Source organism: Ahaetulla prasina, chromosome 7 (genome assembly GCF_028640845.1).
Source record: "Ahaetulla prasina isolate Xishuangbanna chromosome 7, ASM2864084v1, whole genome shotgun sequence".
Taxonomy (NCBI): Eukaryota; Metazoa; Chordata; class Lepidosauria; order Squamata; family Colubridae; genus Ahaetulla; species Ahaetulla prasina.
In genome coordinates, this window is record NC_080545.1 from 101,224,392 (window position 1) to 101,242,827 (window position 18,436).

General features: G+C 50.9%; 1 protein-coding gene across 1 annotated transcript in view; it reads right to left on the reverse strand.

Moving 5' to 3' along the window:
* KCP (kielin cysteine rich BMP regulator) overlaps positions 1-18,436 on the reverse strand; it is a 65,067-nt gene that overhangs the window by 17,218 nt on the left and 29,413 nt on the right. Inside the window, exons 17-35 of the mRNA XM_058191710.1 lie at positions 17,713-17,865; positions 16,463-16,569; positions 15,733-15,826; positions 14,453-14,626; positions 14,073-14,155; positions 13,822-13,915; positions 13,546-13,728; positions 13,154-13,324; positions 11,404-11,580; positions 11,100-11,185; positions 8,937-9,027; positions 8,575-8,657; positions 7,731-7,910; positions 5,607-5,877; positions 5,376-5,458; positions 4,574-4,741; positions 2,730-2,823; positions 1,452-1,625; positions 146-228 (exon numbers count right to left, since the gene is read on the reverse strand). Of these exons, the coding sequence (XP_058047693.1) occupies positions 146-228; positions 1,452-1,625; positions 2,730-2,823; positions 4,574-4,741; positions 5,376-5,458; positions 5,607-5,877; positions 7,731-7,910; positions 8,575-8,657; positions 8,937-9,027; positions 11,100-11,185; positions 11,404-11,580; positions 13,154-13,324; positions 13,546-13,728; positions 13,822-13,915; positions 14,073-14,155; positions 14,453-14,626; positions 15,733-15,826; positions 16,463-16,569; positions 17,713-17,865 (2,549 nt within the window). The remainder of the gene's footprint in view (positions 1-145; positions 229-1,451; positions 1,626-2,729; positions 2,824-4,573; positions 4,742-5,375; positions 5,459-5,606; positions 5,878-7,730; positions 7,911-8,574; positions 8,658-8,936; positions 9,028-11,099; positions 11,186-11,403; positions 11,581-13,153; positions 13,325-13,545; positions 13,729-13,821; positions 13,916-14,072; positions 14,156-14,452; positions 14,627-15,732; positions 15,827-16,462; positions 16,570-17,712; positions 17,866-18,436) is intronic.

Genomic DNA, 18,436 nt, shown 5'->3' on the forward strand with positions numbered 1-18,436 from the left:
CTTCCCCTGCCACGCCCACTAAGCCACGCCCACCATGCCACGCCCACAGAACTGGTAGTAAAAAAAATTGGATGTCACCATTGGTGCAATTGTGGTCATAAGTGGAGGACTGCACTGGCCTAATCCAAGGGGAGGGGGCTCCTACCTGACAGGTGCAGATTTCACAGGGGTCTCCTCCAGGCTGGAAGCTCTCCCCTGGCCCGTAATTATGGCCCCTGTAGCTGCAATCTGGAAAAAGGAAGGAGAAAAATTATTGTTGTGACTCATCCTCCCTCCTCTCCTCAGCCGGGCCCCTCCCGTCTCCAACTGGGCCTTTTATCAGACTCCGAGTCTGATAATGAAGATGAATGGCCTGTCATGCCTCCAACCCCCGGCCCTGGTCCCATGCCGGGAGAGGATTCCAGGAGTGAAAGGAGTAGCCCAATAAATCTCACTCATACAGGTGTGTTCCTTTGGCTCAGCCTTCAGAGCAGGAAGCCAGCCAGGTGCTGGAATTGCTCGGGCCTACTCCCTCTGACCCCTCCCTTTCCCTGACAGCAGATCCAGCTGAAGACAATTTAGAGTGGGTGGACCCTCGCTTCCGGAGATCTGAGAGGCGACGCCAGCAGAAGGAAGGGAGGGGCAGGCCTGGATAAATGCTGAGTCATGGAGCCACACCCCACAGCCTATATAAAGGACCTGCTTTTGGCATTCCAACCTTGAGTCAAGCAAAGTCTTATCTAGTTTGCTGATATCGGACTCTATCGCTGAAGTCACAACTTGGACTCCTGCCTGCCCTGATAAACCTCGAAGGAACTTGGCAAGCTGCAGAGGCTTCGTTGCCAAGTTTGTTACGGGCTTCCTTGAGATGTTCGTCGGAGTGAGGGTGGGACACGACAATTATAATAGGAAGAAGGAAGAAGGGAGGAAGAGATTCATAATGGTTAGATAAGAGAAATTTGAGTCCGGAATAGAATTGTAATCAGAGAAAGCATCGTAAGCGAATCACGGCAGTCGTTAAGTGAATATGCGGTCATTAACCGAATCTAGCTTCCTCCCTTGACTTTATTTATCACAAGCTAGCCGGGAAGGTCTCAAAGGGGTCACGTGACCCCAGGGCACTGCAAGCGTCATAAATATGAGTCAGTGGCCAAGCGCCTGCGTTTTGATCACGGTCGTAAGTGTGGTGCAACAGTCATAAGTGTGAAAGACGGTCGTAAGTCACTTTCTCCAGTGCTGTTGTAACTTTGAACGGTCACTAAATGAATGGTTATAAGTTGGGGACTTCCCGCAATAATAGGCATGACGTTGGGTTCCTAGTCTGGTCTACCTCGAAGGGCTGACAAGAACCAGGGTTGGGGGTTCCTGTTATGGTCTAAAGGTGCCCAAACGATAACAGAAAAACAGAGTTGGAGGGGACCTTGGAGGTCTTCTAGTCCAACCCGCTGCTCTAAGCTCGGCCCCCTCCTCACCTGCACACACTGGGCAGCACTGCCCGGGCATTTCCACCTGCGCAGGGCAGGAGTTCACACAGATGATCTGGGTGCAAGTGACGACGCCGTCTGCGCACAGGCAGGCCTGGCAGGGCTCCGAGGGAGAAAACCAGCTGCTGCCATCGGCCCGATCCTGGCCCTCGTGCAGACAACCTGCAGAAGTGGGGAAGGGCAGACAGGGGTCAGGCCTGCTGGTGGGGGGGGGGAGAACAGGCCCTGCTCTTCTGGGTGAGGCTGTGGGGGGGGGGTGTCTGCATTTAGTGTGCCAGTTTTTTCCTTCCTTCCTTCCTTCCCTTCCCTTCTCTTCCTTCCCTTCCTTTCCTGTCTTTCTTTCTTTCTTTCTTTCTTTCTTTCCTTTCTTTCTTTCTCTCGCTTTTATTTTCCTTCCTTCTTTCCTTTCTTCCTTCCTCCTTTCTCCCTTCCTTCTCTTTCTTCCTTCCTTTCCTGTCTTTCTTTCTTTCTTTCTTTCTCTTTCTCTTCTTTCTCTTGCTTTTATTTTCTTTCCTTCCTCCCTTTCTCCCTTCCCTTCTCTTTCTTCCCTTCCTTTCCTGTCTTTCTTTCTTTCTTTCTTTCTTTCTTTCTTTCTTTCTTTCTTTCTTTCCTTTCTTTCTTTCTCTCGCTTTTATTTTCCTTCCTTCTTTCCTTCCTTTCCTTCTCTCTCTTTTTCTCCTTCATTCCCTCCTTTCCTCCCTCTCTCCCCTTCCTTCCTTCCTTCCTTCCTTCTCTTTCCTGTCTTTCTTCCTTTCTTCCTTCCTTCCTTCCTTCCTTCCTTCCTTTCTTTCTTTCTTTCTTTCTTTCTTTCTCTTTCTCTCTTGCTTTTATTTTCCTTCCTTCTTTCCTTCCTTTCCTTCTCTCTCTCTCTTTCTCCTTCTTTCCTTCCTTTGCTTCCTTCCTTTCTCTCTACTTTCTTCCTCCTTCCTCCTTCCCTTCTCTTTCTCTTCTTTCTTTCTCCTTCCCATTCTTTCCTCCCTCCCTCCCTCCCTCCCCTTCCGCCCATCCTACCACAGGGTAGCTGGGAAGGGCAGCTTTCTGCTCCCTACACTAATGGTTTGGGCCAGCCCAAGGATGGCGGTCTGTTTGTCTCAAACAACAATGAGGACTAGAAACAAAGCCTCGGGGAGGTGCTGAATGGCTAGCCTTGAGAAAGGAACAAAGGCGATGCCCCCTTTTAAGGCCGCATCCCTGAGGTCTTTCCTTTGTCTTTCTGAAGTGCCAGGGGGCCTCCAGGGTCAAAAAGGGACAATCTGGATGTGGTACCTTGGCAACGGGGGCAGCAAATTCCGGGCTCCGTCACCGGCCGGGCGCACGTGGCAGGAGGGCAGGAGATCATCTCACAGCGGACGTTCCCGTCCTGCAACACAGAGAGAGAGGCGAGAACATCAGTGCCACCCTCTGCCCCAAAGATCCCTGACCAGGGGTGAAATGCTCCCGGTTCGGACCGGTTCGGCCGAATTGGTAGCGATGGTGGCTGGTGGTTCAGAGAACTGGTAGCGATGGCCGCATGAGGTTCCGCCCACCCGCCACGTTGTCATTACTTCCTGGTTTTAACCAGGAAGTTACCTGTTTTTTACCCTCTGCGCATGCACAAAAGGGTTGGCACATGTGCAGAGGGTCCAAGCGCGCATGTGATGTGCACACACGTGTGAGCGAAAGGAGTGTGTGTGTCGGCGCGTGCACTTCCGATTAGGAAGATAAGTAGATTTCACCCCTGTCCCTGACTCCGATCCATCCCCTCCTTCCGGAAGGCTGGCAGAGCCCATATCCTGCCCGCGTCAGGCCTGCAAATCTTCAGCATCTTCGGCTAACTGGCCTCTTGCCATACAACAAGACGGAAGGGGGAAGGGATTTCGGGTGATAAAGTTTGGAGAACACAAACGGCGGGAAGGGAGACACGTTGACAAGAACGGGGGGGGGGGTTCCAAACTGGAATAAACCAGCCGCCAAGGACACCTGGCCTGGGAACCAAATGCAAAACGGCATCGAGAGGCGACAAGCCTCTGGGCAGTTCCCAAAACATCAAACCCCTCTGGTGGCTCAGACTGCTAAGACAGTCTGTTATTAACACAGCTGCTTGCAATTACTGCAAGTTCAAATCCCACCAAGCCCAAGGTTGACTCAGCCTTCCATCCTTTATAAGGTAGGTAAAATGAGGACCCAGATTGTTGGGGGGGCAATACAAGTTGACTTTGTATATAAATATACAAATAGGATGAAGACTATTGTTTAACACAATGTAAACCGCCCTGAGTCTTCGGAGAAGGGCGGGATATAAATGCAAATAAAAAACCAAAAAAACCCCCAAAGATGGATTGGTCGAGGGCAGGGAAGGGCCGGGGAACAGGAAGAAGTGTAACCTTTGCGCAGGAATGCAGGTAGTCCTCGACTTACAACCACAACGGAGGTCAAACTTTCCCGTTGTTAAGTGAGACAGCTAAGTGAGTTTTGTTCCGTTTTATGATTTTTCTGGCCGCCGTTGTTAAGGGAATCACTGCAGGTGTGAAGTTAGTCACATGGCCGTTATGTGAATCTGACTCCCCCCCTTGGACTTTGCTTGTCAGAAGGTCGCAAAAGGGGCGCTCGGAACACTGCAATCGTCATATTATTATTATTATTATTATTATTATAAGTGTAAGTCAGTTGCAAAGTATCTGAATTTTGATCATGTGACCATGGGGATGCTGCAACGGTCATAAGTGTGAAAAAAACAGTCCTAAATTACTTTTTTCAGTGCCCTTGTAACTTCAAATGGTTGTTACACGAATTGTTGTAAATAGAGGACTACCTACAGTCTCCATTCATTTGGAGAGGCTGAATGGTCACTAAATGCAGTGTTGTAAGTCGAGGACTATCTGTACTCAGATGTAGCTTTACTTTCACTTCAACTGTTTAACTTTAGTAAAAGAGACTATCACTTCAACCAAACGGGAGTCGAGGGTCTTTCTTTCCTAGTGGTCCAAGTTGGGGCAGGCCTGACAGCAATCCTGAACAGCTACCCAGTCCAAAGGCTTGGATTTCTGCCTGCGATATAGATGATATAACCCTGGGCAGGCTGTCCTTTTCTTGTTGGGAAGCCGTGCCAAGGGGCAGAGGTGGGCACTCACCTGGCAGACGCACTGCAGGCACGACTCCAGCTGGAAATCCTGCCCGTGGGCATAGCGCTCCCCTTCGAAGATGCAATCGTGGCACATGGGGCAGCAGGGGCCCGGAGCCGGGTGTGAGCAGAGTGTAGCTTTGCACGGCACCGGCTGGCAAGTGGCTTCGCCCCCAGGCTGGTAAAGAGAGAAGAATAAGGGGCCTCTAGCCATCCAAAAGAGGTGACCAGAGTCCCAAGTAGAGGGAATCTGCCCAAGGTCATCAAAAAAGTCAAAATGGCAGCCGGGATGGATGGATGCGACTGAATAGCGGCCAGTTCAAACAACTCTCTTAATGTTTATGACTACACCTAATGGACACCCCTGGTCCAACACTTGATTGGGCTAAGACTGCCCCTTCCCCCAGTCCAGCATGAAGCCCCCCCCCTTCACAGGGGAATTCTGGGAGTTGAAGTCCAAGAATTGACTGGGGAACTCTGGGAGTTGAAGTCCGCCCCTCTTAAATTTCCCAAGGTTGAGAGACACTGCTCTGAATCGGGGCTCTCCAAACTTAGCCACTTTAAGACTTGTGGACTTCAACGCCCAGAATTCCTCCGCCTTCCATGCTGGCTGGGGGATACTGGGAGTTGAAGTCCATCCCTCTTAAAGTGGCCCTGCTTGAGAAATATCAGAACAGAGCTTTGAGGGTGATGATTATCTTGATTTTTTTTCAGATCCTCTGCACGGTGGCATGGACATGGCCGCTCCCTTGACTTTTTTGACCTCCCTCGGGTGAGGTGGGGTCCACAGGGTGACAACGTGAGGGTCTTACCCCACAGGAGCACTCCTGGCAAGGGTCCAACGCTGAAAGCCACTGGCTGCCTTCAGGATACTCCTGACCTGCGTGCTGGCATACTAGGGGGAGGAGGAAAGGTGGAGGTGAAGCTCCTAGATTTTAGGGTACCCGGTCACTCTGCCACCCAGCCTGCTTTCTAGCCAATTGCTAACCGGCAAATCTGTTCAGTGTGCAGGTAGCATCCCTACCACGCCAGGTGGTTCTTACCTTGGCACCGCAGGCAACATTCGCCGGGTTTTTGGCTGGGTTTGGCGCACGAGGTCGGTGGACACACCACAGGGGCACAGAGCACGTTGCCCCTGAGGCAGCTGCAGCGGCGGCAGGGGTCGGAGGGTGGGGTGAAGACTGCTCGGTCGGCGTATTCTTGAGCTTCGTAAAGGCAGCCATCGCAGAGGGGGCAGCAGGCAGCCCTGGTGGGGGGCACGGGGTGGGCACACTGCTGCGGGCAAGGCTTGGGCTGGCACGTCACCGTTCCTGCCTGGAGAGGGAGAGGGCAAGGAGCTGACGAGGGGGGAGGGCCAAGGCTGGTGGACCGCCACCACCACCCCCAGTTGAGAATTCATTCTTGAAGGGGTGAGATCTGACCGCAGCCTAAAGCCAACTGTCCCCTTGGCACCGCAGAGTCAGAAAGAGTGAGGAAGAGACGCGGGTCAGTGCCCCACCTGCAGGGGGAGTAAAAGAGCCCTGGACCACTCTGGAACTCAGCTCCTTCCTTCCCCACCTGCTGAGACTAGCAGCCTCTTTGTCTTTCTAAGACAGGTAAAGGTAAAGATTCCCCTCGCACATACGTGCTAGTCGTTCCCGACTCTAGGGGGCGGTGCTCACCTCCGTTTCAAAGCCGAAGAGCCAGCGCTGTCCGGAGACGTCTCCGTGGTCATGTGGCCGGCATGACTCCACGCCAAAGGTGCACGGAACGCTGTTCCCTTCCCACCAAAGGTGGTCCCTATTTTTTCTACTTGCATTTTTTACCTGCTTTCGAACTGCTAGGTTGGCAGAAGCTGGGACAAGTCACGGGAGCTCACCCCGTTACACGGCAGCACTAGGGATTCGAACCGCTGAGCTGCCGACCTTTCGATCGACAAGCTCAACGACCACATTCTTTGCCCCATAGGTCCAGCCACCCCAAAAGTTCCCTCCTTAGCGAGGAAGCGCCCGACTCCCTTTCCTGCAGCCCTCGCTGCCTCCTTTGAGTGGCACAGATACACTTTGACCCAAACATTTTGCCCAAAGCAGACTTTAAGTCTGCAGGTACCGACAGAGGAGAATATTTGTAGTTCAGGCTTGAAATGAGGGCTCCTGGGTGCTCTCTGAGGTTGATGCTTTTCATATGTCTGCATATGTGAAATGTTCACATTTCAAAAATAATTGCTACCAACTTGCCTTCCATTGAGGACCTGTATACTGCACGAATCAAGAAGAGGGCCGTGAAAATATTTGCAGACCCCTCGCATCCTGGACATAAACTGTTTCAACTCCTACCCTCAAAACGACGCTATAGAGCACTGCACACCAGAACAACTAGACACAAGAACAGTTTTTTCCCGAAGGCCATCACTCTGCTAAACAAATAATTCCCTCAACACTGTCAGACTATTTACTGAATCTGCACTACTATTAATCGTCTCATAGTTCCCATCACCAATCTCTTTCCACTTATGACTGTATGACTATAACTTGTTGCTGGCAATCCTTATGATTTACATTGATATATTGATCATCAATTGTGTTGTAAATGTTGTATCTTGATGAACGTATCTTTTCTTTTATGTACAGTGAGAGCATCTGCACCAAGACAAATTCCTTGTGTGTCCAATCACACTTGGCCAATAAAAAATCTATTCTATTCTATTCTATATACCCAGCTAGGGAACATCATCAGTGCCAGAAGGAGGATGACTTGTTGAATGGAGGAGAAGAAGGGGAGGAGAAAGAGGAGGGGATTATGGGATCCTTGGTGATCGTCTGAGCTTGGTGGGTTTTTTGTAGACTTTCATGACCCAACTAGGTAACCCTATCAGTGCTAGAACTGAGTGGGGTTTGCAGAGAGGAGGAGGAGGAAGAAGAAGGAAGGAGGAGGAGGACTGTGGAGTCCTTTGTGCTCTTTGATCTTGGAGGTTTTCTTGCAGACATCTCACGACTCAGCTAGGTTACATCATCAGTGCTAGAAGGGTGTGGGGTTTGCTCATTTTATATTCTACTGGCTTGCCACGCAAATGGTCGACGCCACCCTTTCAGGCTGGGCTCCTGCGACTTGCGCCCTCTGCCAGAAAGGCCACAGACTGGCGTACCAGGAACCCTCAAAGTCCCTCTGTCGGTCTGGCGCTCACTCACCTGGCAAGTACAATTGCGGCACGTATCCTGGGGTGAAGTAAAGACCTCGCCGCTCTTGTAGAGCTGCCCCTGGTAGCGGCAGGCGCCCAGGCATTTGGGGCAGCATTGGCCGGGGGGCGTGACGGGTTCCTGGCAGGGCACGGGAGGGCACGGAGTGGGCGAGCACTTCACCGTTCCACGCTGTGGACAGTACAGGATAAGAGTCCTGTTAATAGTCTAGAGCCGCGATGGCGAACCTATGGCACGCATGCCACAGGTAGCATGTGGAGCCATATCGGCGGGCACGTGAGCTCAGCTGATTTTCGGGCCTTCTGGGCCTACCAGAAGTAGGGAAACAGGCTGTTTCCTACCTCCAGAGGGCCTGGGGTGGGTGGGGAAGGCCTGTTTTTTGCTCTCCCCAGACTCCAGAACCTCTCTAGGAGCCTGGGGAGGGCAAAAAGAGCCTCCTCTCCTGGAGGCCCTCCGGAGGCTGGAAACAGCCCGTTTGCCGACTTCTGGTCCCAAAGCTGGCTGAGGAACTCTGAGAGCTGAAGTCCACAAAGTTGCCAAGGTTGGAGACCCCTGATCTGGATCACGTTTGGCCGAAAACTGGTGCTTACAATTTTTGGCAAACACTGTGCCGTTGAAACAATAGCTTCGTTTAATGACCCCCAGGGTTTATCTTAACAACATTAGCACAATGGATTGCTGCATTTGCATAAGTCCCGTTGCAAAAAAAATTGCAGGTCATAAAATGGATCACTTCAGGTTCCATTTTGGTCATAACTTGAGGATTAACTGTGGTTTGCGCCCCCCTCTCTCCAGTTGCAATATCTCAGCCCCCGCCCGCCCCCCCACTACTGACCAGGCATTGGCATTCCTCGCAGGGCTGGTGTGGGGAAGCAAAGCTCTCTCCATCTTCGTAGTCCTGGCCCCGGAACCTGCAGGCTGGAAAGGAGAAAAGAGGCCACTCAGAGTCAGAGCCAAGAAATCCCTTCTGGCCCTTTAAGAAGAAGCTGGGAGGGTGGGGAATTCTGGGAGTTGAAGTCCACACATCTTAAAACAGCCAAGATTGGTCAGGATTGTTCTTTGTTCCTTTCAGGGTTTTTTTCTTTTTCTGCCATGAATTTTAAAGCAATCTATAAGTGAGTGAGTGAGTGAATGAATGAATGAATGAATGAACAATCAATGGATAATAGGGTAGCAGGATCTCTTGGAATCACTCACCCTGGCACAGGGGGCAGCTGCACGGGCCGGGCACTGGATGGGCACAGCTGGGTGGCGTGCAAAGTTTCTTCATGCAATGAACTGAGCCCGCCTGCAGAAAGAGGAACACGGAAGTGGAGGAGGAGGAGGAGGAAGAGGAGGAGAAGAAGAAGAGGAGGAGAGAACGAGAAAGAGAGAATGTGAGAGAAAATGAGAACGAGAATGAGAGAGAGAGACAGAGAGTATGTGTGAGAGAAGAGAAGGGAAGGGAAGGGAAGGGAAGGGAAGAGAAGAGAAGGGAGAATGGATGGGATGGAAGGGAAGGGAAGGGAAGGGAAGAGAAGAGAAGAGAAGAGAAGAGACGAGACGAGAAGAGAAGAGAAGAGATGAGAAGAGAAGAGAAGAGAAGAGAAGAGAAGAGAAGAGAAGAGAATGGAAGAGAAGAGAGAATGGATGGGATGGAAGGGAAGGGAAGGGAAGGGAAGAGAAGAGAAGAGAAGAGAGAAGAAGAGAGAAGGAAGAGAAGAGAGAGAGAGAGAGAAGAGAAGAGAAGAGAAGAGAAGAGAGAGAGAGAAGAGAGAGAAGAGAGAGAGAGAGAGAGAGAGAGAGAGAGAGAGAGAGAGAGGAAGAGAGAGAGGAAGAGAAGAGAAGAGAAGAGAAGAGAAGAGAAGAGAAGAGAAGAGAAGAGAAGAGAAGAGGAAGAGAAGAGAAGAGAAGAGAAGAGAAGAGAAGAGAAGAGAAGAGAAGAGAAGAGGAAGAGAAGAGAAGAGAAGAGAACACTTTATTTACCATGATGTTCACTTAACAACCACAGAATTTGTTTAAGGACTTTGGTATTCATTTTACGACCATGGCATTCCCTTAACGACCGGCATAAAAAAGTGGGGGAAATCGTGTAGTGACCCACTTAAAGGCAAGCATGAGTTACGGCTGTAATTCCTGGCACAATTATGGTCGTAATTCAAGGACTACTGAAAAATGCAGCCACCCCAGAATTCTTAGTCTTCAAAAGCCCGAGGCTTCCAGATTGTCTGGCCATGCGTGTGTGTGTGGGGGGGGGGTGTCTGTGTGTGTGTGTTGTGTACACCAGATTCCAGCCGTTTGTGCAACGGGCAACTGTCTTTATTGCAGTCCTGGGCAGTGTGAAATGTTTCCGGTTTTTCTTCCTTAAATAATTTTTGGCCGAAGGATTCCAGAAGCCGCCGGCAGGAAATGACTCGAGGCTTCCAAGGAAAATGTTGACCCAGCAAGTTTCTGTCCCCATCTGAGGAGGCCGTGGTGGCAGTCAAAGACTGAAGCTGTGGCTCTGGGAGGGGTGGACTCCAATTCCCAGAATCCCCCAAGCCACGAATTGAAGTCCACCCCTCTTAAAAGTTGCCACCTTTGGACAAAAACAGATTTACATGGTGTATAAAAAGAGCAGGCTTCTTTCTTTCTTTCTTTCTTTCTTTCTTTCTTTCTTTCTTTCTTTCTTTCTTTCCTTCCTTCCTTCTTTCTTTCCTTCCTTTCTCCCTTCCTTCTTTCTTTCTTTCTCTTTCCTTCCTTCCATCTTTCTCTGCCCCTTCCTCTTTCTTTCTTTCTTTCTTTCTTCCATTCTCCTCCTCCTCCTTCTCTTTCTTTCCTTCCTTTCTCCCTTCCTTCTTTCTTTCTTTCTCTTTCCTTCCTTCCATCTTTCTCTGCCCCTTCCTCTTTCTTTCTTTCTTTCTTTCTTTCCATTCTCCTCCCTCCCTCCCTTCTTTTCTCTTTCTTCTCTCTCTCTTTCTTTCTTTCTTTCCATTCTCCTCCCTCCCTCCCTCCCTTTCTTTCTTTCTCTTTCCTTCCTTCCATCTTTCTCTGCCCCTTCCTCTTTCTTTCTTTTTTTTCTTTCCATTCTCCTCCCTCCCTCCCTTTTCTCTTTCTTCTCTCTCTCTCTCTCTCTCTCTTTCTTTCCTTCCTTCCTTCCTTCCTTCTTCTTTTGTCTTCATCTTTCTCTCTCTTTCTCTCCATTCTGTTTCCTTCCTTCCTTTCCTTTCTTTTTTCTTCATTTTTCCTCTCCATTCTCTTCCCTCCCTCCCTTCTCTTTCTTTCTTTCCTTCTTCCTTTGTCTTTCTCTTTCTCTCCATTCTCTTCCCTCCCTCCCTCCCTCCCTCCTTCCTTCCTTCGTTCCTTCCTTCCCCACCTGCTCCTAACGACTGCCACACTCACCTGACAGGTGCACTCCGAGCAGAGAGGGTCTCCTGGATCAGGAACAGCTTGGCTATTGGCAACAGTGACCCCATGAAAGGCGCAGTCTATCTGGCGAGAGGAAGAGAAGTTAGTGGAGGCACTCCAGAGCCCTGGGCTCGGCTATGGCTGCTGCCAGGGGGTGGGTGGGCACCCATGAGTCGGTTGAGGGCCGGGTGTGAGGGTAGCCCACCCCAAAGGTCAGTGAGGTCGTTGTCCAGCCCCTTCTCCTTGTGGCCAGTCACGCTTCCCGCCTTCTCCTGCCCTCCCATCCCTGGGACCTCACCATGGCACGTAGGACAGCATTGGCCGGGCGTCCGGAGAGGATGGCTGCAGGGCGCCTGGAAACAGGGCTTCCTCGTGCAGGTGACGAAGCCGTCCAGGCAGGAGCAGAGACCACAGGTGTCCTGGGGGTCCGGGAACTCCTGCCCGCTCAGGTAGCGCTGGGAGACGTATTCGCACCCTTGGAACGCAAGAGAAGACCCCCAAACTCACCTGGTGAGTCTTCCTCGGAGGTTACGGCAGTGAGAAGGGCAGAGACGGAGGGTCCCAGAACGCCTCTCCTGCTCCGATGAGGAGGTGGGCTATTTGAAGGACCGACTCTGCCTTATTACATCCACCTGGCCCACCAAGAGGGGAAGGCAGGAGGTGCTATGGGTCCCCTTCTTCTTGAGGTCTTGGTCAAGACGTGTTTGCACAACTACAAGCTGTCCTCCGGGTTACACCTGTTCCTGGACCAATCTGCCCTTCTGACAGGCCATCACTCATCATCGATCAACTCCCATCTGTGATTGGCCCAAAGTCACCCAGCCAGCTTTCATGCCTAAGGCGGGACTAGAACTCACCGTCTCCTGGTGATTGGCCCAAAGTCACCCAGCCAGCTTTCATGCCTAAGGCGGGACTAGAACTCACCGTCTCCTGGTGATTGGCCCAAAGTCACCCAGCCAGCTTTCTTGGCTATAGTGGAACTAGAACTCACCGTCTCCTGGTGATTGGCCCAAGGGCCGTGGTGGCACAGGCTGTAAGATAGCCTGTTATTAAAACACAGCAGTCTGCATTTACTGCAGGCTCGAATCCCACCAGGCCCAAGGTTGACTCAGCCTTCCATCCTTTATAAGGTAGGTAAAATGAGGACCCAGATTGTTGGGGGGGCAATAAGTTGACTTTGTAAATATACAAATAGAATGAGACTATTGCCTTACACAATGTAAGCCGCCCTGAGTCTTCGGAGAAGGGCGGGATATAAATGCAAATAATAAAAAAAAAAGTCACCCAGCCAGCTTTCATGCCTAAGGCGGGACTAGAACTCACCGTCTCCTGGTGATTGGCCCAAAGTCACCCATGCAAGCTTTCTTGGCTATAGTGGAACTAGAACTCCCCAGTGGTGGTATTCAGCCGTTTCTGTCCGGTTCGGGTGAACCAGTAGCGGCAGCTGCGGGAGACTCCACCCCCCCCCACCCAGACGTCATCACATCCCATTTTTGACACTCTGCGCATGTGCGGAAGGCTCTGCGCAGGCACACACGCACTCACATTTGCGAACTGCTAGATAAGGTACTGTAAGTGAGTACCACCCCTGGAACTCCCCGTCTCCTGGTGATTGGACCAAAGTCACCCAACCAGCTTTGATGCCTAAGGAGGAACTAGAACTCACAGTCACCCGGTGATTAGCTCCAAGTCACCCAACCAGCTTTCATGTCTAAGGCGGGACTAGAACTCCCCGTCTCCTGGTGATTGGACCAAAGTCACCCAGCTGCCGTTCATGCCTAAGGCAGAACTAGAATTCCGTGTCTCCCACTTTCTCCCACTTTCTACCTGGTGCCTTAACCGCTCAACCAAACTGATTTGGAAGGTTCAGCCAAAAGTCAGGATTGGAAAACGTGTCCCAGGGGGGATTGTAGCCCATCCTGCATGTTTGGACAGCCAGATCATTTTGCTGCTTCTGGATTTTGACTTTTCCCCAGGCAAGATTCCTTCCTTGGAGGCAGGCCCACCCCGCCCACCTACCCACCCGGACCCCCGACCCTCCTACTTACCTTCGCAGCTCTTGCAGCAGGGCCCGGGCACCGGGAACGGGCACTCGGTCACAGGGCAGGCCTTGGTCTTGCAAACCACGCCCCCTTCCCAGCAGGAGCAGAGGCGGCAGGGGTCTTGGGGGTCCGCAAACTGCTCCCCGTTGGGCAACTCCTTGCCCTGGTAAAGGCAGCCTGGAAGCAGAGAGGGCAGAGAGGAGCCACTGAAGCCAAGGCGATAATGGGCAAGAGAGCCTCAGTAGCCCTGGCAGAACGCCCTGGCACCAGGGATGTGATCGACGCCCCCCTGGCGGCTTGAAGTTGAATGAGCGAGTGCCCCCCCCCTTCCCTCCCCCCCCCGACTGGGACTCCAGGGGTGGGCGAGGGCATCGGGGTGGGCAGAGGCCGCCCGTTACCATCACAGGAAGGGCAACATCCCTGCCGCAGCGGGTGCAAGCACAGGACCGGTGCGCAGGGCTGGCGCTGGCACGTGATGGTATCGTTGGCACAAACGCAGGTGTGGCACTTCTCTGAGGGGTCGTAGAACCGCTCCAGGTGCTTGTAGGAGACCCCCAAGTAGAGGCAGCCGGCCGGAGGGGCTATAAAAGGGGGAGGGGGCTGTTAGCATAGCTGCCCTCCCTGTTGAAACCCAGCCGGTTGTGGGGTGAGGTGCCCAAGGGGGTTGGTCCTACCTGGACATTGGGGGCAGCACTCTTGGGGTCTCACGGTGGGCTCGGGGCAGAGCAGGGGTGGGCACCGACGAGAGAGGCACTGCACATGGCCATTCTGCCAAAGGGAGGGAGGGAGAGAGGCAAGGGAATTGTGTTCAACAGGCACCCTTGTGGTCATGTAGTCCACCCCCCCCCCCGTGCCCTATTTTCCTCTGTGGCAGGCGGGCGGGGGGAGGGGCTGCCAGCTTCCCCTGTCCCTGCTGGGCACTCACAATGCAGTGACACTGCCGGCAGCTGTCGGTGGGGTGCGGGAACTCTGCTCCGTTGGGATACTCCTTCCCGGTGTAGCTGCAGCCTGGATAGAAAATGTCAGAATAAGAGAGTTGGAAGGGACCTCTGGAGGTCTTCTAGTCCAACCCCTTGCCGCCAGGAATTGTGGGTTTTCCAATACTGGAGGTTTTTTAAGAAGAGACTGGACAGCCATTTGTCTGAAGTGGTATAGATCTCCCGCTTGAGCAGGGGGCTGGACTAGAAGACCTCCAAGGCCCCTTCCAGCTCTATTCGGATTAATTAAATCTCCACCTCAGTGTGTGGTTTATTGGGCGTTTACACACTGGGGTAAGACCGCGAGGTTGTTCTTCTGCCATCTTACCATTGCAGTTGTTTTGGCAGCAGGAGCCTGGCAAGGGGTGGGCGCAGAGGGGAGCCACGCACTTCCGTGGGGCGCAGACCAGCTCCCCCCCAGTGCAGATGCAAGACTGGCATGGATCCAGCGGGTTGGGGACTTCCTCCCCATCTTGCACCACCTGGTTGTCGTGAAGGCAGCCTAGTGGGCAAGGAGGGAGGAGAGGAAGTCGGTTAACATTCACGTATAAACTTCTATTTGTCTCTAAAGGTCAAGGTAAAGGTTCCCCTGGCACATACGTGCTAGTCATTCCTGACTCTAGGGGGCGGTGCTCATCTCCATTTCAAAGCCGAAGAGCCAGCGCTGTCCGAAGACGTCTCCGTGGTCATGTGCCCGGCATGACTCAATGCCAAAGGCGCATGGAACGCTGTTCCCTTCCCACCAAAGGTGGTCCCTATTTTTCTACTTGCATTTTTTACGTGCTTTCGAACTGCTAGGTTGGCAGAAGCTGGGACAAGTCACGGGAGCTCACCCCGTTACACAGCGGCACTAGGGATTCGAACCGCTGAGCTGCCGACCTTTCGATCGACAAGCTCAGCATCCTAGCCACTGAGCCACCGCATCCCTATAGTCTCTATTTGTCTACACCTCCCAGTTATTATTTTTATGTATTGGTTTATTACATTTATAGGCTACCCATCTTGCTGTCTCAGATGGCTCTGGACAGTTTACAATATAGTAAGAACTATAAAAACCATTATCAATATAAAAAGAGATTAAAGTTACAGGGGATTAAAAGCAATCTCCAAAAATGAGGATTTGAAGCGGAGCAGGGGCCCCCAACGCCTGCCTTCCTTTTCTTTTTTTCCTTCCTTCCTTCCTTCCTTCCTTCCTTCCTTCCTTCCTTCCTTTCCTTCCTCCCTTCCCTTCCCCTTCTCCCTATCTGCTTCCTTCCTTCCTTCCCCTCCCTCCCTCCCTCCCTCTTTCTTTCCTTTCTTCCTTTCTCTATCTCTTTCTTTTCTTTCTATTCCTCCCTCCCTTTCTCCTTCCTTCTCCCTCTTCTTTCCTCCCTTCCTTGCTACCCTCCTTCCCTCTTCCCTTCCCCTTCTCTGTATCTCCTTCCTTCATTCCTTCTTTCCTTCCTCCCCTCAGTCCTTCGTTCTCCCTCCCTCCCTCCTTTTCTTTTTTCTTTTCTTTTCTTTCTTTCTCTCTTTCTTTTTTTCCTTCCTTCCTTCCTTCCTTCCTGAATTCCAGAGAGAGAAAGCAAGAGGTGGGAGGTGCCCCATCAATTCCCTTTAGTTACTTACCAGGGCAGGTAGGGCAGCAGGATCCAGGCCTCTGCTGTGGGTGGGGGCAAGTCACTGGTGGGCAAACGGTGGGCAAGCAGTGGACGGTGCCACCCTGCAAGAGAGGGAGATCCCACAGACAGGGAGGGGTTTAGCTCTGAAGGACCCTGTAATTCCGCTCCATTCTCCATCTAATCTTGCAGAAGCTCCAGTGGGGAGAACTGGAGATAAACATGCTTTTATTACTATTCTTCTTCTCATCTTTTCTACTACCTTCTTTTATTGGTATCATTATTATGATTATTATTACTTTATTGTTTGTCTGTACACTGAGAGTTTCTGTACTGGAAACAAATTCCTTGTGTATCCAATTCTATTCCATTCCCATTCCTATTCTATTCTACATTGTATTCAATGTCCAATCACATTTGGCCAATAAAAATTCTATTCTATGCTATGCTATGCTATTCCATCCTTTCCCATTCTATTCTACATTGTATTCTATTCTACATTGTATTCTATTCCATTCCGTTCCATTCCATTATTAAATTATGATAGTTCCTTTGATCTTTTTTTGAAAGAAAAATTATCCCTGCAACAGTTTTGAGAGGAATTTGAGATTCCCAAAGGAACCAACGAAAAGATGATTTGAGTTTGGAGTGGCAGCTTCAGGATTTGGGTTGCCAGGCAACTGAAGGTGGGCAGAAGAATTTGGGGGCATCATCCACGGGTCGGAGCTGATGGGTGTCACCTTGCATTGGCAGTTCTGACAGGAATTGTCCGGATCGGCAAACTCTTGGCCGTGGCTGTAGAGGCGCTGGTTGTAGAGACACTCGTGGCATCGGGGGCAGCAGGAACCTTGGAGGAGGCACAGCGAAAGCTGCTAAGACCCCTGGCACGAGGGAGACCCTCGGGCCATGTCTAAGTTTCCAACAGCAGAGCACTTGTTGCCACCCTGGCAGTGAGATAAAACTCGCCTTGACAGTGAGATGGGCAGCATATAAATTTAAATAAATAAATCTGGGGGCCACTGAATGAGGGGAGAGAAGAGGGGCAGGGGGTTCATTAGACTGTCTAAATATCATTTAGTACAAGATATATAAAAAAACCACAAATGCGCTCTTAGAAATCAAAATGTTAAGTTCTGGATATCGTTTCGTGCAAGTTCTTTTTTAAATGAATGAGCTCATAGAAACCGAAATTCATGAATATCTGGATATCGTTTCGTGCAGAAGTGTTTTTTTTTAAAATGAATTAGAAATCGAAATGCAAGAATGCCTGAATTCCATTTTAGTATAAGATCTTTTTTTTGAAAAAAAAAGAGAGTCCTTGCTTAGAAATCAAAATGCAAGAATGTCTGAATTTCATTTAGAATGAGATTTTGTAAAACGAATGCTTTCTTTCTTCCTTCCTTCTCCAAAAATGTCACTTTTCCTGCCTTTGTTTTCTTTAATATTAGCTTTTTTCTGATGGCAACAGAGTCTGGAGCAGGCTATTTGCCGCCCGGCACCCTAATTCTGCCAAGCCCTTTCATTTTCCTCTCGGTGCCTTCCTTCTACAGCAGCGGTTCTCAACCTGTGGGTCGCGACCCCGTTGGGGGTCGAATGACGATTTGCCAGGGGTCGCCTAAGACCATCGGAAATATGGGAAGTATACTTGCGAGTCGAAGAATCGCGCTCCAATGGTTGACTCCACAAGCCAGCTGCAGGCTCTTCAAATCGCTAGCCGAATTCGGCTTCAGGCGCGATGAATTAAAAAAGAGAGAAATCTTTGCTCTGATGTCTCCCTCTCAAGCCAGCTGCAATCACTCCCAATCGCTAGCCTAATCTGGCTTCAGGCGCCATAAACTTAATAGTCTCCGCTTTAATGCCTCCGTCCTGTATTAAAGGGGTCGCAGCACTATAAAGGTTGAGAACCACTGTTCTACAGCCAGGTTCGATGCCACCGATCCCAGAGGTGAGAGTACTGCGGTTTTGGCAGGGGACACCCAAAGGCACTCACCGAGAAGCCGGGCTGGATGCTGGCAGGTGACAGGCGGGCACTGGAGGGCATGGCACGCGGTCTTCCCCTGGTGGCAGGTGCAGACGCTGCAAGGGTCTCTCGCTGGTGCCCACTCGGTGCCATCTTCAAACTCGAGGTCCTCGAAAACACAAACTGACAGTCCCCAGTTGGGTCAAACTGGGTTTCATCCTGGCCAGGCTGCAGAGCAGAAACCCAGATTCCTTTCGCCCACCTCACTCCCCATATTGTACGAGGCATTTGTCAATGAAATTTCCTGACAGTTAGAACAATTAATCGGCGGAACAACGTGGCTCCAGAAGTTATGAAGGCTCCAACACTGGAAGTTTTTAAGAAGAGGTTGGGGTGACTATTTGCCTGAAATGATATAGGGTCTCCTGCCTAAGCAGGGGGTTGGACTAGAAGACCTCCAAGGCCCCTTCCAACTCTGTTATTCTATTCTATTCTATTCTATTCTATTCTATTCTATTCTATTCTATTCTACTCTACCCTATCCCATCCCATCTTATCCCATCCCAAGAAAGGCCTTTGGCAGTTTGCCTAATTGGACCAAGGTTGGTGATAGGACTGAGGAATTTGTGTTGGGAGGAATTTGCTTTAATTTAGTTGGACTACGCTGGGAATGAATTAATTCTCAGCTGTTCAAATAAAGTTTGTTTGTTTTTTCACTGCCTGAGTTTCCTCCTACCTACTTGGGCCTGGGTCA